General features: G+C 52.0%; 7 protein-coding genes across 7 annotated transcripts; 5 read left to right on the top strand and 2 right to left on the bottom strand.

Moving 5' to 3' along the window:
• Positions 1-104: 104 nt before the first annotated feature.
• mxr1 (Peptide methionine sulfoxide reductase) lies at positions 105-774 on the top strand (the record flags this gene model as incomplete). The annotated part of the gene is made up of 2 exons (XM_064839341.1): positions 105-363; positions 425-774. 2 exons carry the CDS (start codon positions 105-107, stop codon positions 772-774), a joined length of 609 nt encoding a protein of 202 aa, XP_064693083.1.
• Positions 775-1,531: 757 nt separating this feature from the next.
• PEX2 (peroxisome assembly protein (Peroxin-2)) lies at positions 1,532-3,763 on the top strand (the record flags this gene model as incomplete). The annotated part of the gene is made up of 5 exons (XM_064839340.1): positions 1,532-1,644; positions 1,711-1,866; positions 1,924-1,944; positions 2,023-2,045; positions 2,343-3,763. The coding sequence occupies 5 exons, from the start codon at positions 1,532-1,534 to the stop codon at positions 3,761-3,763; spliced, it is 1,734 nt and encodes a 577-aa protein (XP_064693082.1).
• Positions 3,764-4,147: 384 nt separating this feature from the next.
• LTS14_006645 (uncharacterized protein) lies at positions 4,148-5,739 on the top strand (the record flags this gene model as incomplete). The annotated part of the gene is made up of 2 exons (XM_064839339.1): positions 4,148-4,539; positions 4,632-5,739. 2 exons carry the CDS (start codon positions 4,148-4,150, stop codon positions 5,737-5,739), a joined length of 1,500 nt encoding a protein of 499 aa, XP_064693081.1.
• Positions 5,740-6,744: 1,005 nt separating this feature from the next.
• LTS14_006644 (uncharacterized protein) lies at positions 6,745-10,831 on the top strand (the record flags this gene model as incomplete). Its single annotated transcript, XM_064839338.1, has 2 exons — positions 6,745-6,808; positions 6,834-10,831. 2 exons carry the CDS (start codon positions 6,745-6,747, stop codon positions 10,829-10,831), a joined length of 4,062 nt encoding a protein of 1,353 aa, XP_064693080.1.
• Positions 10,832-11,121: 290 nt separating this feature from the next.
• LTS14_006643 (uncharacterized protein) lies at positions 11,122-12,352 on the bottom strand (the record flags this gene model as incomplete). Its single annotated transcript, XM_064839337.1, has 2 exons — positions 11,122-12,119; positions 12,175-12,352. The coding sequence occupies 2 exons, from the start codon at positions 12,350-12,352 to the stop codon at positions 11,122-11,124; spliced, it is 1,176 nt and encodes a 391-aa protein (XP_064693079.1).
• Positions 12,353-20,004: 7,652 nt separating this feature from the next.
• On the bottom strand, positions 20,005-20,224 carry LTS14_006642 (uncharacterized protein; the record flags this gene model as incomplete). Its single annotated transcript, XM_064839336.1, has 2 exons — positions 20,005-20,112; positions 20,165-20,224. The coding sequence occupies 2 exons, from the start codon at positions 20,222-20,224 to the stop codon at positions 20,005-20,007; spliced, it is 168 nt and encodes a 55-aa protein (XP_064693078.1).
• Positions 20,225-25,119: 4,895 nt separating this feature from the next.
• On the top strand, positions 25,120-26,349 carry PUT1 (proline dehydrogenase; the record flags this gene model as incomplete). Its single annotated transcript, XM_064839335.1, has 1 exon — positions 25,120-26,349. The coding sequence occupies one exon, from the start codon at positions 25,120-25,122 to the stop codon at positions 26,347-26,349; it is 1,230 nt and encodes a 409-aa protein (XP_064693077.1).
• Positions 26,350-27,840: the final 1,491 nt, after the last annotated feature.

The following is a 27,840-nucleotide window of genomic DNA, read 5'->3' as shown; positions in this document are numbered from 1 at the left end:
TATAACAACATACTCTTTCCTCCTCCTCAAAAAAAGCAATCGACAAACTGAAGCCATCCACCCAAATCCTCCTTCTCTTCGTCGGTCTCCTCACAGCCTTCACCATGACTTCCATCTTCCAGCGCCTCACCAGGCCCTTCACCTCGACCACCATGCGCTTCGCTCCCGACCAAGCAGCCCAACAGATGAACCTCCCTGAAGGCGCACAAAGAGCCACTTTAGCAGCGGGATGCTTCTGGGGTATCGAGCATATGTATCGTAAGGACTTTGGTAGCAAAGGATTGCTGGATGCGAGGGTAGGATATATTGGTGGCGATTCGCAGAACCCGACTTATCGGGCTGTGTGCAGTGGAAGGACGGGACGTAAGTACAGTAATAGCCAATGGGATGGGGGGAATAATGCTGATATGATGTGCGTCAACAGACGCAGAGGCCTGCCAAATAATCTACGACCCGACCAAGCTCTCCTACCGCACCATCCTCGAATACTTCTACAAGATGCACGACCCCACGACCTCCAACCAGCAAGGTCCGGATCGGGGCTCGCAGTATCGAAGTGGCATCTTCTACCATGACGAAGAGCAAAAGGCCGTGGCGGAGGATGTCACCAAGAAGGCGAATGAGCAGTGGTGGCATGGAAAGATCGTGACGGAGGTGTTGCCAGCAGGCGAATGGTGGGATGCGGAGAAGTATCATCAATTGTACTTGGATAACAACCCTGGTGGGTATGAGTGCCCGAGTCATTACTTGAGGAAGTTGCCGGATCTGAAGTAGATGGTGCTTTGGGTGAGGAGTAGGGAGTGGTGTATAGTACCAGAATGCATAACTGTCCATATACCTCATCATCTTACTTCTTGTCAATGGTCTGCTCAAGCGACTTTGTAGTCCTCGGTCATGCCATTCCCCGCATGGTCATCGTCGTTTTGTGCCATTGTGGTGCCGTTGACTTGAACACCGCAGGCGCTTTGAAACAGAGAGCTGTCGAGTGCTGTTGGCATATCTGTCATCCACTTTCCGATTGTGGAAGGAGCTGGTCATCCGTTGACGTTGCTTGCAGAAGTGTAGCTACCTTTGACGGCCCTTCTGTGGCTTGAGTGAAGGAGATATAGTCATTTCGTCTTCACTCGATCGTCGTCACACGATGCAATCCCAAAAGCAGCGAACGTACATACGCGAGTGTGACGGTCTCTGGCATGGGTATTTCTGGTCCACATGGTTGGGATTTTGGTCTAAGCTTTTGATGCTGAAGCTGTGAGTATCTCGGAAAACGAAATGCTGTTTTCGCTACTATGGCACCCTACAGCATGATGTGAATAGCATGCGTGGTAGGGATATATCGCACGACCCCCTACCATCGTTTGATCTTGGGACTTCAGCCCAATCGTTCAGATTGAAGTCAACTTCACTCACCTTCTCACCCGTGTCGTCTCGGCTCAGTCTGATATCGTAGTTGCTAGTCTCATGAGCTCGAGTATGATATATATGCGTAGACGTCGTCGCCGTTGCGTGGACTCCACCAGACAATGACAAAATGCCCTCCGTCATCTTCGTCTGGCCTCGCCGCCTCGCCATCGCCCTCAACTTCGACGACGACCTCACCAATGGCACGGTGGAGATCTTTTGGCCTCGGCCACAATTCCTCGTGTAAGCATTTCTTCCCATCCCTTTTATGCGGGGGAAGAGGTAGCAAAGCTGACTTCACCATCGTAGCCCAGCGCCCCTCCCGGTCTGGGAGCTACCGCCTCGCTGGGGGCCCGAAAGGGCTACCCAAGTCTTCCTGGACGAGTTCCCGTGGCGCCGGGCACCGGTGCCCTACTGGACGGTTGGTCTGCGTGGCGCGCCCGCCGATCGGCCAGTGGAGCAGGAGTAAGTCAACGATTTCCTGGATCCCTCACCAGGATAGTATGCTGATTGTAGTTTCAGGGAGGAGGAGCTCATCGATCTGTAAGTATCCCCGAGATCCAGTGGCGATTTGAACGGCCTGGTTGGTTGTACGGTAGCTAATGCGTTCACAGCGATGAGGCGGGACTCCCTGGCCAGTAGGGGTAAGTCAGCATTTCCGATTCCTTTCTCTCACCTTATCTCGCATATCTCAGCACTCCTGCGACCTATCAAAGGGCGACACACTCGCTCATCTGCATGTTCATGCCATAGAGAGAGGTCGCAGTCGTCTCGAAAAGAATGGCCGGGGAAGCAAAAGCCGAAGCCTCGGCACAATTTCCCGAATACCCATCTCGCGACTCGACTCTCACATGCGAACCCTCATACATTTTTCCCCTTTATCCTCTCCTCTCGTTCTTGTACATACAACAATGCGATCCAAATGACTGACTTCGCCGCAGCTCAACAACGCATCCTCGCCCGTCGCACCGCCCGAGACGCCCAACAAGCAGCCGAATCGTCTCTCCATCACAACACACGCGCCGCACAACTCATCCGACTCCCTCCCGCCTTACGAATTCTTGCTCACCAGACTTTGAACGCCTGGGACACGATCAAAAGCCCTTATGGAACACAACCAGCATTCCGAGTCGGGCAGGTGGATGCCGAATTATTGGACGAGGAATTGTTGAATTTGTTGAAGAATCAAGTGGGGGAGGGGCTGAAGCTCTTTGGGACGCATCTGAAAGAGGAATGGGGCGATGAGATTGGGTTGGTCTTGAGGGGTGTGCTGTGGAAACTGGCGATATGGGATCATGGAGCGAGTTACGGCGCGAGTCTACAAGGGCTGAAGTATGCTGATGCGAGAGGAAGTGAGACGGTTGGGCCAGCGAGAAAGAACCCAACAGCATGGCAGAAGGTAGCCTACGGACTCCTCACAGTCGGCGGACGGTATGGCTGGAGCAAATGGGAGGAATACCTCGCCAACGTCGAGAACAGCTACGAAACAGAGCCCAGCCTAATGATGAGACGTTTGAGCCGCCTGACAACGCTAGCTGGCACGACACACGAGATCGCAGCCTTTGTATCCTTCCTGGTCTTCCTCTACAATGGCAAGTACCGCACCCTAGCCGACCGCGTTCTTCGACTCCGCCTAGTCCCCAGCGGCAACCTGACCAATCGCGAGGTCAGCTTCGAGTACCTCAACCGGCAGTTAGTCTGGCACGCTTTCACCGAGTTCCTTCTTTTCCTGTTACCGTTAGTGGGTATCAGCCGATGGCGACGCTGGATCGCACGGGCTTGGAAGCGGACGAAAGCCGGGATTACACGGCTCAGGAAGGGTAATGAGGCCGCAGCTGCTGCGGAAGACGAAGAAGAAATGATGAAGGGAGAGCTGGCGTTCCTGCCGGAGAGGACATGCGCAATTTGCTATCAGGATCAGAATCCTGCGGGTGGTAGGAGTGAACAGGAAGCTATCGCTGCTTTGGCTGGAGCTAATACGGGCATTATTGGGAATGCGAGCACGGATATTACGAACCCTTATTCTGCGATATCGTGTAGCTGCATTTACTGCTTTGTCTGCCTTGCGCAGCGCATCGAGGCTGAAGAGGGAGAAGGGTGGACTTGCTTGAGATGTGGGGAGGTGGTCAAGCAGTGCAAGCCCTGGGATGGAGATGTGCTGTTCAGTGAGGGGAAGATGGGAAGCAGTCGCGCTGTGAGCGAGGAGGGCAGGCCGGGTAGTAGGAAGAGCATTGCTTGGGCTGATGAGCTGGTGGAAGACGAGGGAGAGGAGCATGCACTGGAGAGGAAGATGAGCCATGTTGATCCAATGCCCGTGGAAGAAGAGGACGAGGGGTATCAGGAAGGGCAGGACGAAGGCTGAGTTACGGCGCCAACCTCATGAGTCACGAGCACGGCATTCAAGACCGGGGCGGCATCCCCTATGGTATGCAGCGGAGCGTTCACGCGGAATATTCCTACTAGTTATCCACGATGCTGTCCGCGCCGAGGAAGCTCCTCCTAGTGGGCTTGTACGAAAGCTTGACATCATGCATCATGCCGCGCTAGTGCTGCAGGTACCAAATCAATCCAGCGTAACTACGTCTGTATGATGCGACTCTGGCCGTCTTTCTGATCTCGATAATATTGTTGCAGCTGCCACACCAAACGCAGGCAGTCGGGCACCGTCACCGTTTCGCTCGCAATTTAGAATTCGAATCTGCTGGACTCATCATAAGCCCGCAGTAGGTAGACCAAGACAGCGATCATGGCGTCCAAAGGCCTCGATATCAAGACGATCGCCATGATCGGCTGCGGCTCTATGGGCGGCGGCATGGCCCAACTGTTCGCCGAGAACGGCTACCACGTCGCTCTCGAAGACCCGTCTCAGGACCAAGTTCAAGCTGTTCTCGTTGCGGCCAAAGCCTCCAATATCCCATCCGACCGTTTCAGCAAGCATACGGACTACAAGTCCCTTTGCGAAGCGTTAGATTCGCCGAAAGTCTTCTTTTGGAGTCTGCCGCATGGTGGTGTTGGCGATAAGGTGCTGGAAGGCCTATTGCCGTATCTGGAGAAGGGCGACATTATTGTAGATTGTGGAAATGAGCATTGGGAAAATACTGAGAGGAGGCAAGGAAAGTGTGTTACCAAGGGGATTCGGTATGTGGGATGTGGTGTTAGTGGTGGGTATCAGGCTGCGTGAGTACAAGCATGGGTTCATGATGAGCGAGTCGCTAATGTTGGGATCACAGACGGCGAGGACCTTCAATGTGCCCAGGCGCAGACGATGAGACACTCGCGCTCGTCCTTCCACTCCTCCGAACAGTTGCTGCGAAGGACAACAATAGCAACCCAGCTACTGGCGCAGTAGGCACAGGAGGAGCAGGTCACTATTGCAAGATGATCCATAACGGCATTGAGCACGGCATGATGAGCGCGATATCGGAAGCCTACACCATCATGCGGAAAGGCTTGGGCATGAACTTGGACGAGATTGGCGACGTCTTCGAACAGTGGAACAGCAAGGGCGAGCTTCAAGGCACCTTCCTGATATGGATCTCAAGAGATATCTGTCGGACGAAGAACATGGAGGGTAAGCGAGTGCTAGATGAGGTCGAGGACAAAGTGGTACAGGACTATACTGGCGAGGAAGGCACAGGCGTCTGGTCCAATCTCGAAGCAGTGGAGCGCCATGTACCCGCACCCACTCTCACAGTAGCACATTACCTCCGCATAGCCTCTGGCGACCGACACCAACGAGCACAAATACAGAAGACCTTTGGGACAGGCACAGGCGATCCGAATAAAGACCACACTGCCGCTTTCCCACCCGAGGAACTCGATGTCGACGACCGCGGCAAGTTTCTGGAAGATCTGCGCATGGCGGTGTATACCGCTTGCCTAGCAGCCTACTGCCAAGGCATGCTCATCATCGAGAAAGCAGACAAGGAGCATCACTTCAACATCAATTATGTCGAACTCATGCAAGTCTGGCGCGCAGGTTGCATCATCCAAGCCGATTACATCTCGGAGACACTCCTCAAACCAATTTACGACAACCGCGATCTAAAATCCGAATCCTCTAATCCTCTTCTCCATCAACACGTGGCATCGGACCTAAAGCGAGGCTTTCCATCACTTCGAAAAGTGGTGGCGAGTGGCGTCGAGGCCGATCATGTCATACCGGCTCTGAGTGCGACATTGGAGTGGATAAAATATATGAGTTCTACCACGCTTCCGGCGAACTTCTATGAGGCGCAGCTGGATTACTTTGGAAATCATATGTATGATCGGAAGGGCGATGATGGGAAGGGTTTGCCAACACAGGGGAAGCATCATGTTGAGTGGAAGGCTGCTTAGGGGGGAGGGGAGGGGAAAGTGTAGTATGGCTGATAGACGACTCAAATACTCCGATTAATACTTTGGGGATCATTCTAGTACCCGTGCTGTGGTAGTTCCTTATCACTCAAGACTGTCGGAGCCCAAGTCCGAGCTGTTCGATGTTCATGGCGGCTCAGTGGTGAACATGCTTCTTTTGACCATTGGATAACGGAGCATAAGCAGGAATTTCATGCTATGCTTATGGGGGCTCATCTCTCACGGATCAAACCCGCCGAAAAGCGTCATGTTCTACCAGATTGTAATGCTTCGTTCGCGACAGTACCTGTTACTCTGCTGGCTACATATACAACTTGTCTTCGTCGTTGTCGAGCTTACCCAAATCCTAACCCTAATCCTTGCAGAAAGGCTTGGCTTGGCAGCTGCATCTCAATGCCGAACTCCGACACCACTCGCCACACTAGGAGATCCTTCGCGGTGACTCGCCCAGGCACCAGCACCCCTTCGAAGACCTGCACTTCCATCTGCACCTTCGAGTGGATGCGATGTACGATAGAACGTCTTTTACCCGGACACGATGATAGAGTATACGGGGATGTACGATATGGAGCAAAGCGCGTTCATTCACGCGCCACTTGGCCTTCAGAACGCCTCACTACCACGTGCTGGCGTTGTATCGTCAAAGCCGCTGGAAGGATGGCCCGGAGACCATTGTTGGCGACATCCATGGGATAGCAGGACCGCTCACTTTCGACCATGCTTTCTGCCAGTCCTCGCAACTGTTCCGGTCGTTCTGGCACTGATACTGCTGGCGTATCATGTCCTTCGACTCTTGCTACCATGGAGACCAAGCTGGGCTCGGCCGTTTGTGGAGGAACATACTGAGCCGAAGCCAGAGGACTTCGTGCCACCCAAGCGGACCTGGACGCTTTTCACGGCGGCTTTGTTACTTCTGTCAAGCACAGGACTGATTCTGAGACTGATATTGCTGCTGGAGACATTAGAGGGTACATTACCAGCAGCGACATGGCTCGTTGTGGTTGGCTTGACAGTGGTATACCGACCACGGACTCTGCCTCACACGAGCTTGGTAATTTTGACCATACAGGCAATAGTGCAAGCGATCATTTATGCCGATGGATCCGCCAATCCAGGTATCGAACTGGCAACTTTGGTGCTGGCCTTGCTCAGTATAGCTGTGATGCTCTGTATGCCGCTGCGCGACCCCAGTACGCCGAGTAGAGACATCAGCCAACCCTTCTCCGAAGCTACGTCTTCGCTTCGAAGCCCGGAGGATGATCTCAGTCTATGGCAATTCATGACAGTGTCTTGGATGACACCCTTGATTCGTACTGGATCTAAGAGGCAACTCCAGGACGAAGACGTGTGGCAACTGGGACACGAGTTCCAGCACCGGAGCTTGCACGACAACTTCCGACAGCTCAAAGGCACTGTCATACAGCGACTACTTCGTGCCAACTACATCGATCTCTTCATCTTAACCTTTCTTGGTCTCGTGGAGCTATGCGCCAATTACGCCATTCCGGTGCTGCTGCAGAAACTGCTGAGTTCCATGGAAGATCCGATGGCGCCGAGGAGAGCAGCTATTGTGTATGCGGCGCTCTCCTTGGCTGTACGACTTATCTCATGTCAGTCTGGTGTCTTCAGTCTCTGGTTCGGCCGAAGATGCTACGAGAGATCCAGGGGTGAGATGATCACTATGCTGTACGAGAAGACGCTGGGTCGAAAGATTGCATTCAAACAAGAAGAGAAGAAGGAAAATGCTCTGAACGGCCATGCTGTCAGTGGTGACAACGGTGCAGCACCCGAGCTTGATCCACCGAGTAAGAAGCAGCCGACCTTCTGGCAGAGGTCAACTCAGAAGCTGTCGACACTCTTCACGAAAGCAAAGAGCCCAAAGCATGTCAAGGAGCCGGCATCTATGGGCAAGATCTTGAACCTGATGCGGAACGATGTGTATGAGGTTGCCCAGCGCTTCTGGGAGTTTCAGCAACTCATCACAAAGCCATTGAGCTGTGTCTTCTCTATTGCACTGGTAGTCAACTTTCTCGGATGGTCTTCTCTACTAGCTGTTCTGGTTCTGGTTTTCTGCCAAGTCATCAATGCTGTGCTTGCGCGAATCATGATCCATTACGAGAAGAAACGCCGAGCAGCGACTGATAAGAAGTTGGCTGTAATTACACAATTTGTCGAAGCAATCCGCCACCTGAGATGGTACGGGTGGCAAGGCAAGTGGCTGGAGCAAATTATGGACGCACGGCAGACAGAGCTGAATATCAAGGTCATCACAAATCTCTGGAACTTGGCCATCTCGTTTGTCAACACACTGGGTCTTGATCTCACGCCGGTGGTCGCTTTTGCTGCGTACACGCTTATCGCCAAGAAGCCGCTGAGAGTTGACGTAGCATTTCCGGCCATGCAGCTTTTCCAGATGATGACCTCTGCTCTCCGTGATCTGCCAAACTTGATCATCGTCATCATTAATGCTTGGGTGGCCGTAGACCGTATCGAGGACTTCATGGCGGAGCCGAACAAGCAGGAAATGAGCACCGAAGCTTTGATCGGCGACAGCATGGCGATTGAGCACGGCACTTTCAGCTGGCCTGGAGTTGACACGTCCGTTCTGGAGGACGTCAATGTTTCCTTTCCACCAGGTCTAAGCGTGGTCATCGGTGAAGTGGCATCGGGAAAGACTGCACTTTTGCAAGCTCTGCTCGGTGAACTGGACATGCATAAGGGAGGACTCATGAGACCTCAAGATCCCGTGGCTTATTGCGCTCAGACACCCTGGTTACAGAGTATGAGCATTCGTGAGAACATCCTGTTTTCTTCGCCTTACGACGAGTGGCGCTATAAAGACGTCCTCGATGCATGTGCACTGACACCAGATCTAGCCGAGTTCAAGGCTGGTGATTTGTCGCTCATTGGAGAGAACGGCATTGGCTTGTCTGGTGGTCAGCGAGCACGAGTTGCACTTGCTCGAGCAGTCTACAGTCGCAACAATATACTCCTTCTGGATGATCCACTATCCGCGCTGGATCAACAGACTGCAGAGGCAATTGTACAGAGGTGCTTGGCTGGTCCGCTGATGAAGGGCCGGACCACAGTGCTGGTGACGCATCGAACCGATCTTGTGCTTTCTATGGCCACACAAGTTATAAAGATAGAGCATGGTACTGCTACCATACTCGACCACGAAGCAGCCCACAACGACAGCCTTCAGCGAATTATGTCAAGCAAGTCTGGAGACGAGGCTGACGAGGAAACTCGGGAGAAGCAGAATGCTGCTGCCGTGCCGGACAAGTTCATCGAAGATGAGCATCGTGCTCATGGGGGTGTCAAGGCCAAGGTGTACTGGGAGTATATCAAAGCTGGCAAGATAGCCTGTTGGATATTGCTGGTCTTCGTGCTTGCACTCTATCGGCTTGTCTCTGTCGCTGAGATCTGGTTCATCAAGGCATGGGGCGAGGCATACGACAGACAGCCCAGTCTCGAGCTACAGAAAGCTAACGGCACTATATCTCCATCCGGTTTATTTGACAGCCTACCGCCACCACAAGAGAACATAAGACCATGGCTCATAGTCTTCGCCTTACTGGCACCAGGCGAATCAGTACTCTTCGTCCTGAGCCAAGGCATCATGATCGTGATCGTTTATGTCGCAGCTCGTCGCATGTTCCGGGAGGTCATGACCAAGGTGGCGAACGCTACCTTCCGCTACTACGACATCACCCCAGTCGGTAGGCTCATGAACCGCATGACTAGCGACATTGGTGTCATTGACGGCAACATCAGCCAGCGGTTCCAAGGAGTGGCATGGCTGGGCATATCCTGGATCTCCTCTGTCATTGTCATTGCCTCTGTGACTCCGACCTTTCTGGCCTTCGCTATTGTGCTAACGATTCTGTTCTTGCTCATCTTCATGCGCTTCCTGCCAACGTCACAGAGCTTACGAAGACTGGAAATGGTCTCGCTGACCCCACTCATGTCCAACTTTGGCGCTTTACTCAATGGACTCACGACGGTGCGTGCGTTCCATGCCCAGAGCCGATTCCAGGACCGTGTAATAAAGGTAGTGGACACCTTCCAGAAAATGGATCATTTTTACTGGAGTTTGCAGACGTGGCTGATGTACCGCTACGATGCCCTCTCAGCGATATCGACCTTTGTCCTGACACTGCTGGCACTGGTCACGAATGTCTCTCCTGGTCTGACGGCCTTTGTGCTGGTAGCTGCGAATAAGTTCGTGCTGTCAACCCACTACTTGTGCAAATCGTACGGCGCACTACAGATGGAGTTTGTCTCGGTCGAGCGGGTGGTGGAACTATTGCACCTGGATCAGGAGCCGGAAGGGGAGGTATCGCCTCCAGCCTGGTGGCCCTCCTTCTCTGGTGATATTATGTTCGAGAAAGTGACGATCAAGTACGCCCCGCACCTCGACCCGGCGCTCAATGGGATCTCGTTCACAGTCAAAGGTGGCTCGAAGACTGCAGTCATTGGTCGCACAGGGTCTGGCAAGAGTACTCTCGCATTAGCACTCCTCGCCACGATCCTGCCAGAGAGTGGTTCAATCACGATCGACAATATTGATCTAGTTGAAGTGGACAAGCAGCTGTTGCGCACCCGTGTAACATTTCTTGCGCAAGATCCTGTGCTGTTCCCTGGTTCCATACGTGAAAATCTGGATCCTGTCAGCGAGCACTCAATCGAAGCTTGCGAGCTTGTGCTTCGTCGGGTGTGCGATCGTCAAGGTTGGGATCTAGAGACGAAAATTGAAGCTGGAGGGCGCAACCTTAGCCAAGGCCAAAGACAATTGGTCGGGTTGGCTCGAGCGGTGCTGCGTCGAAGTGCGATTATCATCCTAGATGAGGCAACCGCGTCTATTGATCGAGAGACGGCTATGCAAATTCAGCAGGTCATGCATGAGGAGATGAAAGAAAGCACTGTCATCACGATTGCTCATCGGCTGGAGGCTGTGCGTAACGCGGACTACTGTATTGTGCTTGGGAAGGGGAAGATTCTTGAGCAAGGCCCAGCGCATGAAATGTTAGGGAGGCACTCTCAGGATATGACGGAACGTGACGATGAATGATACACAGGTACTGCTACTGGAGTGCTTGATAAAGAAGTAATAAAGCACACCATACATCTACATCAGGGCTGCCAGTGCATGTGCATATGACACGTCAAAACCGTAGCGATTTCTCTTGATACTGCTTCGCCATGGTACTCATCGTTGCCTGCATCGAGCGATCACAGCGCCTTTTCATCACAATCGGGTCGTAGTAGTACGGGCGAGCGACCCAGCAAATACCCTACCTCACTCCACTGTGTGTCAAAGCACGCACCAGATGTTTCATAAGCCCGGTATATCCGCTCCGCTCACGATGTGGCTCTCATATCCCTTGCGCGCACCGGGACAGATCCGCAGACCAGATCACTATTCAGCACCCAAAACAACTGCTTTGGATCCTTGAGCTCCACGCCATACTTCTCGTGGGCAATCCGAAGCAAACGCAGCAATTCGTGCAGTGTAAGATCGTCCAAGTAAACGGTGACGTGGTTGTGGGCCGTCAGGTCTGCTAGAAGCTGTTCCGTGTCTGAAAGTACCGTAGACTTCCAGATCATCATAGCACCTTCGTATGCAAGAGTCTGGGAAACCTCTCCCGCGTCCTGAAAGTGGCTGCTTTCGTCGCCATCCATCAACTTCTCTACGGGAAGCGCATACATACGCAAGCAGCTACCGAGAAGACAGAAGCGTTTCAAAGGCGTAGTATGGAGCTCAGTAGATCTCGTGAGGATGGTCACGAGATCAGCCGTCGTCTGCCACGTCGACCTCTGCGACATTTCGTCTCCCGCAACCGACCACGAAGCCACCCGTATCAGGTGGATATTGAGGTTCCGCCGCTTCACGCTGGGCGTCAAGTTCTCGACTTCGGCAAACGGGGTGTTGTGGATGATGCGACTTAAATATTCCAGCTCTGGTTGGGCGACACTCATTTCCCGCAGCGATCTTCCGTCGGGAAGTAAAGGTGAGATGTCCATCAGCGTACCATACGTATGGACTAGACACCAAGTTTGGTGAGCGTACTCAATAGGGTATATGTTGTGTACATCACGCAAGTACACGATCCAGACTCGGGCGGCAACCTCCACCGCTTGTGCATCGATGAGGTTTCTAAGGTCAAGGCCTATCTCCACAGCAATTGCTGTTGAGGATCTCCAGACCAGATCTTGCCACTGCAAGTGCTGCGGTGCGGTGAGTTCGGCCATCTCTTGTGTGAAGGCCTGTATGAACGCTGGCGTAACTCCATAGGCCGACAGATCGTACGACACGACCTGTCCATCGAAGAGAGAGTCTGGCCAGACCGATTGCATCGCTAGCCAACGGAAGGTAGTCGAGCACCCTGCCCTCTATCTCATGCGACAAGATACCAAATATTGCGAGGGGCTGTGGCGCAGCTGACGAGGTGGACGGAGTGACTGGTTGTGTGCCAATCGTAGCACTGTCGCCAGGAGGTGTCATAGGGTCGGGAACAACGACGTTGGACGGATGATTGCTGGGATCGAAGCTCGTAGGCTGCTGCGAACCAGTATCGCCGGGCTTCGCCATGATCAAACCTGTGTCGATATAATAATGAACGCGAGCAGCTGTTGTAGACGCCGAGACGAGGTGGAATCTTGAGATTCGTTGTGTGTGTGGGGAAGTTGCGATCTGTATCGACTACACCAACGGTGGAAAAAGACCTTGCGCCGCTGGTTGTAACTTTGAGCTACTGTACGTTGAAGGTGGGGAAAATGCTTGTCCGCTTCGAGAAGGTACGATATGAGAACACTAGAATCTTCCCGTACATAGCCGGACGGCGCGAACATGCATTCGCAGTCAGGTTCTGATGCTCGGTACATGCTAATCACATTCGAGCTGCCCAAGTCACGTCGCTTGGAGTCACCGCAATACTCTGACAACCGAGTGATTATTATGACAGATCGTCTTGAGCGCTCCGAACGATCTGTATCGATCAGTGACGTCCCAGCAGTACAGGTAGCCCAATGAGCACCTGCAACGTCTCCGTCGACGGTTCATCGCTATTGGTCAAGTCCATAAGCTCGTACCTGCCCTGCGTCGATCTCGCACCTCCCGCTCAACGACATTGATCTTGCGTCACCAGATCAACGGTCTCGTGATTGATACGGCTCGGAGTTTGATTGATCTTGCCGCTGCTAGCGTGGTGATTAGGTATAAGAAGTTTGCGGTCGCCCTTCAAATCCTCTTCTTCTTCTTCCTTTACACTTACTAGAAATTTGCTAATTTGGTGAATTTCTGCAACAGGTCCCCGACTTGCTTCCCTTCGGGGTGGCACAGTTCAGGGGCTTGTTCAACTGGCCTTCTGGCAATTTTTTGACCTTACGGTGTCGCTGGTATTGCACTACCTCCAGCTGATGCCAACACTTTTCATCATACGTTGCCTTCTGGCAGCTTCTGAAGAAGAGACTCGTTGTTCGTAGTGAGATGGGTGTTGGAGGACTGACGTATACTGGCGATTCGGGTTGTTTGCTCACTGAACGCGTTCGCTATTGATCGATAAAGGTGTCTCTGTGGTACACTGGTTTGCGATGAGTGAGCATGAGTCCGAGCAATCTGGCGTGACGTCCGTGAGCTCGACTGGCGCATGGGCGAGTACTGGCAACATTGAGATGCGGTTGAGACGTACGCGATCTGATTACCTGGTGTATATACTCAATAGATCGATGCTGGAACGAATAGATACTCTGCCACGTCCAATACAAACTACAAGCGGCAGAACTGCAAAGGCTTGGGATCTGCGTAGCATTGATCCAGAAATTGGATTTCAGGGGTAGATTCACATCTCTGCCACTGAAACAAAGAGCTAGTGCTCGTAGCTTACGACCATCATGACCCACATTGTGCAGACTTCCAAAACATGTGGCAGAAGCCGAAGACTAGTACAGCGGTGACATTTCTCCAATACTTTAGACTCTCCTGGTGATACGCCAGGAGCTTCTCTAACGTCGTCAGTTGCTCTGTCTAGTAGTACCGTACAGAAAAGCTCGAAGAGCTCTTCCTTGGAAAGGCGATGCAGCGAGCCTGTAGCTAAGCTGGAAGATAGATATTCAGCGGCTGCTAAAACACGAATGCGTTGGCTTCCATCACTCCAGCACATCTGGATAGCATCGGAAGATCCTACCATTGTCGACACGGTCGACGCTCATGTTTCTCCCAAGTATTCGTTGCAGGCTCTGCTGATGCAGTATCCCAACGATCACGTGCTTAGGATGAAGGCCATTGGAGTCGATCGCTCTTTCCTCACCAAGTAGCTCGACAGCTCTAGGATCACGCGTGCAATTACGGAGATCGTTTGATACCGCCGCAGCTAGCGCGGTTGAGTGAGCATAAGTAGTTTTTCGAAGCGCCTTCGTGACCTGAACTTCTTCTCTCCATAATGCCAGTCCAGGGGCGGGGCCCCTGGCAATTTTTGGAACCAAACTTTTGTTCAGGTACTGTGCTAATCTATATCGCACAGTACCGGTTCTCCTCCACACGAGACTTCTCAGTGAAGGGCTGACGCTTCGCGCCCGTTGGTCTTCTGAGAGGTTTCTTGCTCTTGGCCTGCCTTCTGGTGGCGTTGCAGTGTAGCTAGGCGCCCCCTTTTTCCCCAAGCCATGCCTTCTGGTAGCTCTTGGAGAAGAAACAGTACCGACAGCGATAGTCCCACAGTGAAAGGCAACGTCGTTGTCAAGTGTGACGAGCGAGGGGAGAGGCTTTTGGTAGACAATTCACGATACGGCTGAAATTCTTCAAGCCGCCAGGAGAGTGCTGATTTTGCAAGCAGAGGCAATGAAACTGAAAGAAGCAGAAATACACTTTGCTCCCTTCACGCCGTTAGCAAGTACCGCCACTGCTCACATCAGACGCAAAACTCCTGAGTTTTGGTTTCACAAGATGATGACCTACGCCGCTCGATCTTGTGTGACGACGATTGCCACTTCAAAAGAGCGATGATTCTTTGACCTTCGTGTGCGCCGGCACTACCGAAACCGCATACGCAGGCACAAGACAGCAATCGATGAAGGTAAGGATCTATAAGGACAACAGAGCGATCACATCGAAGCGCGATTGTTTGCCAAAGAAGATCACCCGCATCCCGCTGCACACAGTACTTGAGTATCGAGCTGAGCGCTATGGCAACATCGAGAGACTGTGAAATGGCAGGACGGAGTGCTGCGACTCCTCTAGACTTTCAGAGCGGAAGGGGGTCTTCCGGATACATCATCGATGCTGCAGTGAAGGCGGCTTGTCAGCGCGCTGTCTATATGTGTCACGGCTCTGGAACGCAAATTTGATGGTAACATCGACATACTACTTCATTATGCGAGCTTTTGGCAAGCAGAAAGCTCACTGGCACGGAAAGGCGATTGGATCTCTCCAGCACATAGTACAATACAACCTTTCCATGACGCGGAAAGCCTTACAGAGGACTGCTCCATCCACACGAGACACCGCCACCAACGCCATGGCGAGCAGCTTCTGTACGATAACGCAGCGGTCTTGTCGCGGTCGCCGATGAGCCTTCGTACCACAGATGCTTTCTATCACTTCCGCTGGGTGCTCTGTAGCCGTAGCATAGCTGCCTTGCCAACGTTGTCCATGTCGCCGAATTCCAAGTCCTCGCCAACCCTCAAAAGTCTCCGAATCCTCTCTTTCGTTGGCTCCCTCGCTGCCTCCGCCCTCCCCTTATCCATAAGAGCCATCGGCAATGGTATCGAATACCACATCACCTCCGAATCGTTCACCTCTAGTGTCTCCATTCCTATCAAGCTCCTCTATCACCTACCGGCCATTGGCATCTCGAGGATTACTTTCGACACCCTGAAACTCTCCAATGGTAGTCATGGCGATCGATTCCTCGTAAGCAATGGACAGACACGATGGTAGATTCACGCACCGAGTGTCACGTCGTTGGCAGGAACGGATCATCCGCAAGATAGTGCCGTTGGGAGCAATGTTCGAGCCGACGAGACAGGTTACAGTGCGCGTAGATGTCGTCTCGGCGCAGATCATAATGAGCAAGGAGCTTTCAGCCAGTATGTAAGCTCTCCACCATCCAGAAGATCATCCTCGCGAGCCAGAGCACCGTGCGGGTCCGCTACACGGAAGCAGTAATCCGCACCAGCCTAGTGCCATCCAGCTACCACTGATTGTCGCCCGGCTCCGTCTTCGTGATTGTCTCTCCCATGGGGATCAAGGGCGTGCTCGATGAAACGACCGCCGCAAATCAAAGCCTGTAGGCCCGCCGTGTCAAGCATTGCATATCGTTTGTAGGTCGCTTCCAGCTCTTTCTTCCAAGTATAGCAGAACTTCTCCTCAGACACATACAGCGAGATATACTCCAGCATCACATCCATAGTGAACTCCTCGACCTTGTAGGTACCAGCCAGAGGAGTGTTCCCGAATAGTGCAGCCAGATCAGCAAGTTACTGGGCAGTTCGACGGCTTCGAACCTCGACGAACACCAATCGCACTTGATGTTCTAGCTGGTTGAGACTTTCTCTGCGGCATCGTGATATGGCGCAGCCTGTCGGTGAGCTCGGCCGCCCAATAGAAGCCCGATAGCTGGAAGTCAGCCTGTTGTGACGGTCTCATTAGCTATCTGCAGAAAGTAGGTTGTGATGCCGGGCTTTCGACATCCTTGCAACCCCTTACTGACCAGTCGTAGTAGGTGATGCGCATTGAGATAGATCTCCCAGCGATCTGAGACCTCCCGCGCATGCCTTGATGAGGCGTGTCACGATCCACAGCCACGTTGGTAGCTGACACACTATGGTGATGCTTTGACTCGATCTGCGGCCGCGCTGTCGAAAAGTATCTCCGCCCGTGGGCTCTGTAAACAGTACACGAAAGCGACGCCTACCCTACTTCTAGTGTTCGATGGTTGTTAGTTATTGTGAAGAGAAAATCTGCTTGCCTAAGATCCTTCGAAACCTCTCGCTTGTAGCAACAATTTTTCTGAACGGTATTATGATTCAGGTTGTACAAATGCGAAAGGCAAAAGCTCAATTCCGCAGGATGTGGGAGAAAGAGAGGATGACCGGAGTCTTTTGCTGCAGCTGTGAGGTTAGCTATGCTTGTATGAGCCTTCGGCTTTGATCGCGTGGCAGAGTATTAGAGAGTGGATATGCACTACAGTATGGTCGACCAATCTACTGCATTAACCGAAATGGACAGTCTTTGCTCGGTCCCTCGAACTGGGAAGGTTCGATGACCTAGATGTAGACGAGAAAATGTTTTGCGTTCTCGATATGCACCTGGCTTTTACGAGGCAAGCAACTATCTGTCCGCAGCCATTAGCAATAGCATTTCAATAACGACCTCGGGACTGTAGATCCCCGTATCCCTCTCACCATCGCTCACCACGTCTTCTCCAAGATCTTGCAAAGGCAAGAGCATGATGAAAAAGTGTTCGCGTCAGCTGGAGGTAGTGCAATACCAGCGACACGGTGCCTTCGGTCATGAGCAAGCTCGGAGGACCGAAAGACGGATTGCCAAGAATTGTAAAAGGTTGAAGTGGTGCCTGCACACCTGGCGAGTGCGAACCATTGGTGTTGTCAGGCTGACCACTTGGACCTCCGAAGAGGTTATGAGAAGAAGAGGGTTGCAAAGCAAGCTTTGGCAAAGTTTTGTATACACAACTTGATCGGTGTGGCCCGCACACTAGTTCCCTGGCGACGACGATGACGAGTTGACCAGGCAGTAACAGCACGTGCTGGTATATGATCGCCCTGCATTGCTCTTCTACAAGCTGAGGAAGGTGCGGCTGATGTGACTGATAAAAATCACATGATCTTCGTAGACGTACGTTGATCTCCTCACCATCACGAGGCAACTACTGTACCAGCCAGTACGTGAATAGCTCTCGAGATCGACAGTCTACCCAAAGGCACCAACGATCGATCGGGATGTCTCGACATGCACACCAATTACATCGCTCGTCGCCATTCGATCACAGCTACAAGACGATCCTGCCAGCAGTCTTTTTCCAGAGCGACGGGGCAAGTCTTCTGGTCCTTGAAGATATCTGTGAACTCATCTTCACCGTTGTACCAGACTCGCCAAGATGTTGACGGGGAACTATTCCAGATGAGATACCATGCTCGGTGAAGTAGGCTGCACAGTCCAGCCATTGTGGTCTTCTCACGCATGCCGCCACACGGCGTGAGCCACATTACCACGGGAAACTCCGTGGAGGAAAACAGACCACCACACTGGACGCTGGATACTGGACCGTTTGGGACTAGTGTTGGATCAGTCGTGCATGGATTTACGGGAGACAACTACTTCTGGCACCCATAATATTGCAGACACCTGGCCGGCGCCTCCTTCACTGCCAGCAGCTCAGCGTCGATGGCTTGGCAAGGTGTGTAGATCATTAGACGAGCTTCATTGATCGACGAGACATGGCTCCTGCTACGGATGTACGCCGGGTTGTCCTCCAGAGCTACATCAATTTGGGCTGCCACAGCATACACCTACGTGGACCAGCTCTATGAAGCTGCGACACAAAGATTTACAACGAGAATCCTGTATAGCAGAATGAGTACGGCAGCTCTATAGTGCTTCCTCGCACTCAGCGCCCATGTTTGCCCGCCTTGGGCGCTACACTGATTTGATTAATGCGGCAGACCTCTCCATTCCCAGCTTCATGTCGGGCCTACCATATCATTAGCGCTGTCAAAGGGATGTTTGGATGTCCGAGAGAAATCTAGGCTGACTTCCTAGAAGGAACATCCTCATGTGGGATTCGGCTGATAGGAGGCTCGACAGCTAGAAGGTGTAGTCACATGTCTCTGTATAGCTCAAAAGCGTACCAGAAAGTGTCATACCAACGTGTGCACAACCTCATCATATCATGTTCACGAAGAATTATGGTCTGTCTGGGCTCTAGTCCGTCCATCTCACGTCTGACCGGCTATGGAGGCCGAGAGTGACACTTGTTAAGCTCAAATCACGGCATAGCTGAGAGCACTCCCTAAACTTCACTCAATTATGTGCAGATCAGACATCTGCTTTGTCATGTCACGAAGTCCTCCGTAGGTGTAAATGACTGATGTTATCAAAGCTAGCAAGCCTCTCTGCTCTCATCCATAGAACCAGGTAAGACGTCAGGCAGCATCACTGTTGTGCTCTAGTGAGATCCAGAATCGATGTAGTCCGTTGCACCAAGTACAGTATGCTATTTCCGTCTAGTCCTACTTCTTTGGCCTTGATTGCTGTGAGGAAAGCAAAGGATCCATAGATATACACCAGGGAGGAAGTCGATATGATTCAGATTTGGCACAGTGTTGCGGAACACGAAGACCACGGAACGGGTAGTGATGCCTGAGACTATCCATGTCGATGACAAGCAGCAACGAAGTGCGGCCAAACTACCGAAGATGAGTCGGAAGGGGCGGCTAATAATTGAAGAAAGTGCAATGAGAATGAGCTTGCTTGACGACCTCCTCTTTCAGCTAACCAGGTAATAGATGTAGTGGGTTCCTTTGGAGAAGACTGCTTCTGCCATATCTGCTCCTGTTCATGATGGCTGTATTGAGGTCACTAAACGTAAATTCTAGACCTGCGGATGACAGACGTTCTCCAGTCGTTGCTTCAGCGACCGGTCGTTGTCGACTGCCTGTAGATAAGCGTACTGTTGGAAAGCTCCGAGACCCCTAGTACCTCTGACAGCTCCCGCGATAATGGCTTATCAAGCTGCGCATGGCTGGTAGTCGACATTGTTAGCTCTCAGACCTGCTCATAAACCGGCAGCTATGGAAGTCCAAGTTTGATGGTGGATTAACATACATACTCTCAACTTCCTCATGCTCACATCAACGATGTCGGCGGGCAGGTCTTCCACGGCAGCTTGGAACCTGTCAGTACCTTGGCAGAACAGAGGGACGATCGATGCAAGACCCGTCAGTCCAGGCGCCATAGCCGAGGGAGCTTGATGGTTGTCTCGATCATGATCTCAAGCAGGTATAACGTATTGTAGTCGCTGGAAGGTAATATGAACGCTATGAGGCTTTGAGATGCGTTGGAAAGTGATGCTTCAGTTGCTTGGTGTATGGTTGAGTCGTCTACTGCCTCTCCTGTTGCTGCTACTGCTACTGTTGCGTGCTTCTCCGTTCCTGGATGTACAAGACTGTCTCGTTCCTCTTCTCCTTCCTCTCTTCTGGCTGCAGTCATCTGTAAGCGTCGGTATAAACTCAGGAAGCGCCATAGTATTGTACCGTCAGCTCTACCGGTGAAGATAGCGGCGCCGTGGGCCCAGGTGGCGGAGATGGTGTTTGGCGGTCGCGCCATGGGATGAGATTCTGCTGAGACATTAGTTCTATGAATAACGGCGGCCGTCAACGAGACACATACGCCGTTCGTCCCTCGCTTGGCTGCCATGATGGCGGTATAGTTGTCCTTCTGATTCGTCATCGTGACTTCGATGATGTTGTTGCCCTTGTTATGGTACGTATGAGCCTGTTCATTAGACATGTGATGGAAATGTCACGGCACAAGTTTCACGAGCATCAAGGGCTACTCCCAACGCGACAATTCACGGCTGACATGTAGAATAACCACACACGAAGGAACATTCCACTGGGTCAACATACATACGAAGAAAAAGCACAGATACTGATAGAGGACCAATCTACTGTACAAATGAGAGAATGTAGGTTCTCTGCCTATCGAAAGACCATTGAGCTCGGTCAGTCGACACATTTCAAGAACCAAAACATTGATCTATGGCGGTGAGGAAGCAAAGGGGGAGCAAAGGCAAGGGTTCCTCGTGGCGGTATGTCGTGCCAATTAACGACGCGTGTGCTACAGTCCTTGCCATGGTAGAAGGCATCCTGCAGGCGGCAACGGCGGTGGTGGAGAGGAAGATGGTTGCGAGAAGCAGATTGCAACTCTTATGCCTAGCCAAACGGCGCTAATGCACGTCTAATCACGCAAGGCAGATCGAGTCAGATGTACTGACGAGTCAGTGATGACAGCCTCGTGAGCTCCGATCGCCGGTGAGATCGTGATAGATGGTGGTACGGTCATTCCCGTTAGTGTGGGAGATACCAACATATTTTGCATATCATTCGTCGTAATGTCTTGGACTTGACACTGACTGAGAAGCCAAAGCAATCAGACAAGGCTGAGAAGCAAACCATTCCTCAGTACGACACCTAGCGAGGCTACAACCAAGAACCGTAGAGGCTCCAACGTTCATGAGCCGCAGCACCTTCGCCAGCACCAGCCAGGTACGACAGCTTTGGGACCCCTGCGACCTTCCAACACCATTGACTCTTTGCAAGTACAGTCATAGTGCTGGAGCAGCTAAGTGAGCTCCGCAGCTCGATGTAACCTCCCTGCCCCATTGCATCGCGGAGAACTTGCTAACACTTATTCTGCCTACAGAACAACAAATTCTTCGCTGGCGAATCAAGCACCTATTCTTATGCACTTTCTCGCACGAATCAATGGGTCGGGACACTTACCGCCTCTCCGAGTGCTGGTGTTGGACCGATCGCAGCAAGGAGCGGCCATGAGACTTCGCACGGCGTCGCTGCACAGCATTATCAGCCCTCTTTCCGACCCCCAATCACACCTCGCTGCATGTAACAGCGAGAAAGTCACATTGCAATCACTTCAACGACATCTTAGAGCCAGGTCCTCTCGCCACGGGTAAAAAAGGAGCGGCATACAAAGATGGAACGTTGATCATGAGCAGGACTAAGATCAACACGGCGATCATGACAATCATCGAGCACGATTACCATTACGGTGAGACTCAAAAATCCCTCACGTGTGGCTGGACCGTAATGCATCATCCGACTTCGATCTCAAATCATACCACCACCATCGAAAACGCGAACGATCGCACAATCGACGGCTAAAGGTCGCAGAATAAAAGATCATGCTTCGCTTTTGTTGAGCCAACATCTTCAGTACTGTAACGGAAGGAGAAGAGCTGACAGGCATACCATCACTGTCCCGGTCTTGCATTGACACCCTGCCCATGGAACACTGACGCTTTCAACGTGTGCGGCATCATGTGGCGGACTTTCATCTTCTGATTCATGAGCTAATGATTTCCGGAGGGCGGTACGCCTGGGTACATGACGACACTTCATCGGTCATTCCTCCAAGATACGTGCTGATCCGTCCATACTTCCCCATACCTACAGAACAACGACTTTTCAATAGAGGTACTCGCTATCTACAAGTATGTCCAAAATTGATGTCGAAGATCGAAGGGTCCTGCTGCAGCTTCCAGAGCTAATTGCTACTTTCCACTACACTTGATACAATTTGCGATGCTGACAAGTACACGCGTACGCCAGATCTCGTGCACTGGAACTCTGTCCGCACTCTTTGCTAGCAACTCTCACCGTCACATGAACGTGAGCCGTCATCACATATGCAATCTGCCCGAAATAACGCTACCAATATCACAGCATTGGCTGTTATGGCGCTCGTCTGGACCGCCGCACCTCCTCCAAGACTGTATCCCCTGTTTGGAAGTAGACACTGATCAGCCTTCTACAGCAGCGATGCCGCTTCACTCGTCTTCTCAAACAATCGAACCCTCAGACAACATCCCGACTCCATAAACAGATGTGCTTGTTGAGCCCGCAGAGCATATTCTAAGAACAGGTCGAAGATCAATGGCAACGTCCACAAGCACGCAGGTGTCTTTCCAGCTGGAGACAATGCTGGAGGGTGACTGTATCTGCTGACATACAACCCATCATCGAGACTGCACATGCAAGCTTTTCTAATCTTGAGCGCTTGGGATGGATAGGTGGCATACGCAGGGGACTGCTCTTCATGTAGATCTCCCATCAGACTCGGGACGTACACAGCTCCCGTGCTTTTCAATCCGATGGCTATTTATGCCTTGACTGGATTGTGCGGTCATGGCTATAAGACTGCGCCCTTGAGGCCACGCCCTTGAAGCTGAAGAATGAGCAAAGGACTTCGTCATCACACCCACAGCACCAACTCCACAAACTGCGACCAATTTGAGAGGCTTAAATTACTAAATCAAGTCTCTTCGATGTGTGGTCGAAGATCAATCACTCATGTCACGGCGCTCTTAGGTCCTCACGGCTGTTCAATGCCGCTGGAGATGATACAGTAGCTGACATCCCTCATGCATGAATACCTTGGTCGTATTCCGTCTGCACGATGGCAATGTAGTGCTGTCCGCCGTTTTGTGCTAATGCCAGTACACTATTGTACGATGAAGACCGCATCACCACTCTCTGGACCACTGGTGGACCTATACACCTTTGTGAGCCCAATCACCGATCTCTTGTATGAGGAGCTCGCATACCTCCCAACGAGCATCTTGTTAAGCGATCGAACATCGACGGCTCAAGCTACAGCTTTGCAAACATCCTCTTGGCTTTTCCCGTGCCATCATAGGTGCCAAGCAGTACAGCTGACATCTTTCGCTCTTCAAGTTATCATGTGTAAGTCATAGCGCCACCGTGCGGTCACATGTCGACCATCACACGGCGGGGAAATGCCGAAGGCCAACGTATTCGCAGCGCTGCCATCAAAGCAGGGGTCTTTGAGTTTGCCTTCCAGTAGCCAACTCTCTTCTGGACATCTTTCAAAGGACAGCTTTGTGTACAATTCTCCCATGGTTGGAGATCTGTCAGTACTGACTGACGTCCGAAGGCCTGCTGGGACGTCTAACGCCAAAGTAGGTCATTGCATTCCTTCCCAGCACCTGCACGGATCGATCTTATTAGGAGAAGCTTGTCGACTTACTACCAAGCATCTTCTCTTTGGGATCGAAGATCAATGTCTCGCTGCACAGCTTCTCAGGGGTCGACATGGCATACCTTGCGTCGTGAAGATGACTGAGGAGCTGACATTCCTCTGAACTCCGCTACACTACTCTTCGTTCCTATTGTCAACCTTCTTTTCTCTTGTTTCGTACTTCTACCCTCATGGCTAGTGAGGTTCGGAAGACTTCACCCGCCGGCCTGGGTCCGCCGTCGTACGATGTTGCGGCAGGACTGGTGCCATGCCAACATTCTTGGGCATGAGCTGCTTCGACCATTCGCACAACAGCTTACTGTCGCTTTCTGGTGCTACAGCAGGCAAGCTACTTCCCGGTCACGATGTCTCCGGTTTGCCCTCGCATATCTGGCGCCTCGGACACATCTGCATCCTTACGCCTCAAGAGGGAATCATCGCCACCATACACATGATCATGCGACAACACAAAAAGTGGTAGATCTTTCAAGCGTGTTCCTCCTAGTGCACCGAGTGCTCGATTGCGTTCAAGCCAGTCCACCGTGGTACGCTCCAAAAGACATCACTTCCAGCAGGACCAATAGCTGATGATGGCAATTCAGGCTGCTCAAGCAGAGATAAACTATTCATTCATACACTTGCTGGTATCTGGTAGCATAAATGTGTCTCTTAGGTCAGCTTCGCACAGAATACATGGCATCTTCGCGACAGCTGCAACGGCCTCAACGTCACTCGACACGCCTTCGACACAGCACGCATCCATCAGATACCTATCAACCTTAATCAGCAAGATACCAAGCGTACATTTCAGGCTGTAAAATGCTCCTGACGACACAAAACAGCCTATATGCACCTGCACCCCCCGCCAAAACCATGGCATTTGCCATCGCGAAGAAGACATGTCGTCCGCTTTCCTTGGCTTTCCCGAGCCGCCGGCCATTCATCTCGGCTCTTGGCTTTACTTTTCACACTAACACGCATCGAGCTGATCAGGAACCGCCGTGGAATGACCGCTGACAAGTCCGCGACCGGCGCTTGATTGCGGGGCAGGAAAGTCTCCGCGTTCGATCAAACTATTGCACTCCAGAGCTGAAGGCCGATGATAGCCGTCTGAGTAGTAGTCAAGGAAGACTATGCAGTGGAGCTATCGTGGTCTGCTGATAAGGACATGGCGAAGCAGATAAGTAGGTAGATGGGTAGAGTGTACGAGTCTTCTTTGTTCTTCTCAGCATTCCTTACTCACGAGTGTCTCCTCCCTGTTCTGCTTTGGAGCACGACCACATTAATCTTATCTTCATCATACCAGCAGAGTATAAATCATGGCAGCCAGACCGAGCATCAGGATAGAGGGCGGCTTCCTGGCTACAGTGGCACAGAAGCATACCACGCTTATTTGCCTCAATTCCGTGTCACACAAGCAGAACACAGCCAGACGGCGGCAAATACATACAACAAAGCATCGCGATGCGGCCACATTTTCGCCTTCTCTGGCTGCTACTTCCTCGTCTCCACTTCCGGCAGCCTCACCTTCCACAGACGCAATCTCAGGAACATCCGTAGCAGAAATGCCCGCTCTATCTTGCCTCCCGCTCTCGCAAGTACTACGGACGTACTTCATCACAGCCGTCTCATCTTCGCCCTTCCTTCTCGGAACTTCCACATCCATCTTACGGCGGATGCTTGAGAGCAAGAGCCCGCTCTTCAATGTAGAACGGAATCCTGTTCTCCGAAGTCTCCTCTGGCATACGTTCTACCTTCAATTCTGCATGGGCTCAACTCGAGCCGAAATCGACAAAGCATGTCTTGAACTTCGAGCACAGGGCTATAGCGGCGTGATCCTTGAATACGCTCTCGAGGTCCTGAAGGACGCAGAAGGCAACGAGGCAGAGGATGTGAAAATCTGGAGGAAAGGTATGCTGGATACCGTCGACATGGCACAACCTGGCGACTTCGTGGGCTTGAAGTGGAGTGGTATGGGCGCAGCAGCTATGAGGCGGATGAAGGATGATCTCGAGCCCACGGAACGGATGAGCGAGGCTATGCATGCTTTGTGTTCTGCTGCGAAGGAGAAGAATGTCAGTCTGTTGCCTGCGGCGGAGGAGACATGGAGTCTAAGTGGCTTTCACAATTGGTGTCTCAAGATGCAAAGGGTGTATAATCTTGGCGGCAAGAGTGTGGTGTATGCTACCTACCAGGCCTATCTGAGGCAGACTCCTCAGACTGTGGCCAAGCATCTTGAGGTGGCGAAGGAGGAAGGCTTCACACTTGGGTTGAAGTTGGTCAGGGGTGCATATCTCGGAAGTGAGAAGCGAGAGCTCATCCACCCAAGTATCGAGGCCACGCATGAAGCCTACGACGGCATAGCAGAAGCACTACTGAAGCGGGAACCCAACTCATGGGTCTCATCTCCAGAAGCGAGCAATGCCTGGCCAAGAACAAACATCATGCTAGCGACCCACAACGCCATCTCTGTCTCCCGCGCCCAGGCCCTACGCCGCACTCAAGCCGCTTCGGACATCCCCCTCACACCTCTCGCCTTTGCACAGCTTCAAGGTATGGCGGACGAAGTCTCCTGTACACTTGTCGCCGCTGCGAAAGCTGCTGAGAGTGAGGAGGATGCAGTGAAGGAGAGAGTGTATAAGTGTGGGACGTGGGGTACTATGGATGAGTGTTTGAACTACCTGCTCAGGCGGGCGGCAGAGAATAAGGATGCGGCGGGACGGACGAGGGAGACTAGGATAGCTATGGGCGCTGAGTTTAGAAGGAGGGCGAGGCGGTTGGTTGGGATGGCTTGAGCTGAGGTGGGCGTGATTTTGAGTCCATGTTTGGTCATCTTTGGCGGGCAACGCTGTCTTAATATCAGCCTCACGAGATAATGCTGGGATACATTTGGCTTTGAGGTCATGCACATTGCAGGCACATTGTTGGAGTTAGCTTTTGCTTGGATTAGCGAGTATTTTATCGTCTTCTTAGTCACCTCGAAGTATTGAGTATGTGGTCTGTAGAGATTGCCGTTATCACAATGCGTGATGCCTGTCCTCCTGCTAGTCTCGCCTTCGTCTTCGAAATCATCTGATCTATACTCGCCGTCCCAGTCCACCATTACCTCCGACTTCCTCGACCATCCACCATTATATCAACGCTTTTTTTGCACGAAGTACACACCGTGATGTTTGACCAATCGAGTGGTCGGGTATCGTTCCAGCCGCAAGACTTGGCATTAGACATCTTTATCATATCCCTTTCCTTCTTCTCATCCCGATGCTTTGCCACTGGCCATCATAACCCAAGCCGCTGGAACAGCTGCCGCTTCCGTCGTGTCATGTTGCTGGCTGTACTGGCTTGGTAGTGTCGTTCTGTATCACAGTGTCTTCTGCTCCAGATCTGAATTATTTCTTGCGCAGTCTCATGCCCCCAAACATTGTCTTCGAAGGCATTCACACAACGAAGGCAGGTGGCTGACCGTCCTATAACGTCTTGTAGAGGGACTTCTGGCGAGTATCGGAATTCGTGCTTGCGACTTTATCACGATGTCGCCGCTGTTTCGAAGGCCGCATATGTGGATAATTTATGCGAGGCTAGATAGGCTGTGATTCCAATTGCGCAGGTAGGAGATATCACTCATGTTCAACTATATCCTTGGCTATAAGCAGAATCTGGTATGGGGGCAAGTAGTTTCGTAAGTCTAGAATGATCGTGACGGACCTGATCATAATGATGCATGAGCGGCGAATTGCTTAACCTGTAGCCGAAGCAAGGGTCGTTCGAGGATTGTAGGGGCTGCTGTGACTTGGTATGGTCCCGGGTCTCTTTAGGTCTGATATTGGTAGGCAGGGTATAGCGTAGCAGCTTCCTCAAGCCCTCGGCCACATAACCGTAGACTGATGCATAGTAGTAACCATCGCCACGGCCATTGAGACATAGATATAGAGCATGGAAGTAGTGCGCAGTCATGCTACATCATTGGGGCTGTTCTTTGGTATCGATCGATCTTGCTCCTCCGTATCGCAGCTTACTGTTGAGTCCGTTGCCGTTGTAGATGCTCCATGCACCAGCCTGTGAGGAAGCAGGTTGAGGCATGGGTTCGGCCTCGTCGCTTTCCCTCGAGGAGGCAGTATATAGCATACAGACCTCGAGGCCTCGATCTACATACGCGAGGCTTATCTCCTGATCCATTAGATCCTCCGCAGTACCATCATACCCTCGTTTGGCTCCTTGCCGCCTCGTAGTCGTCCCCAAGGGCGAGCATGCTCGGAAGTCTTGGCACGACCTCCGCTGGAGCTTTT

Source organism: Recurvomyces mirabilis (assembly GCF_035927965.1).
Source record: "Recurvomyces mirabilis strain CCFEE 5264 chromosome Unknown scaffold_17, whole genome shotgun sequence".
Classification (NCBI taxonomy): Eukaryota; Fungi; Ascomycota; class Dothideomycetes; order Mycosphaerellales; family Teratosphaeriaceae; genus Recurvomyces; species Recurvomyces mirabilis.
This window is presented reverse-complemented; position numbering and strand designations above follow the sequence as displayed.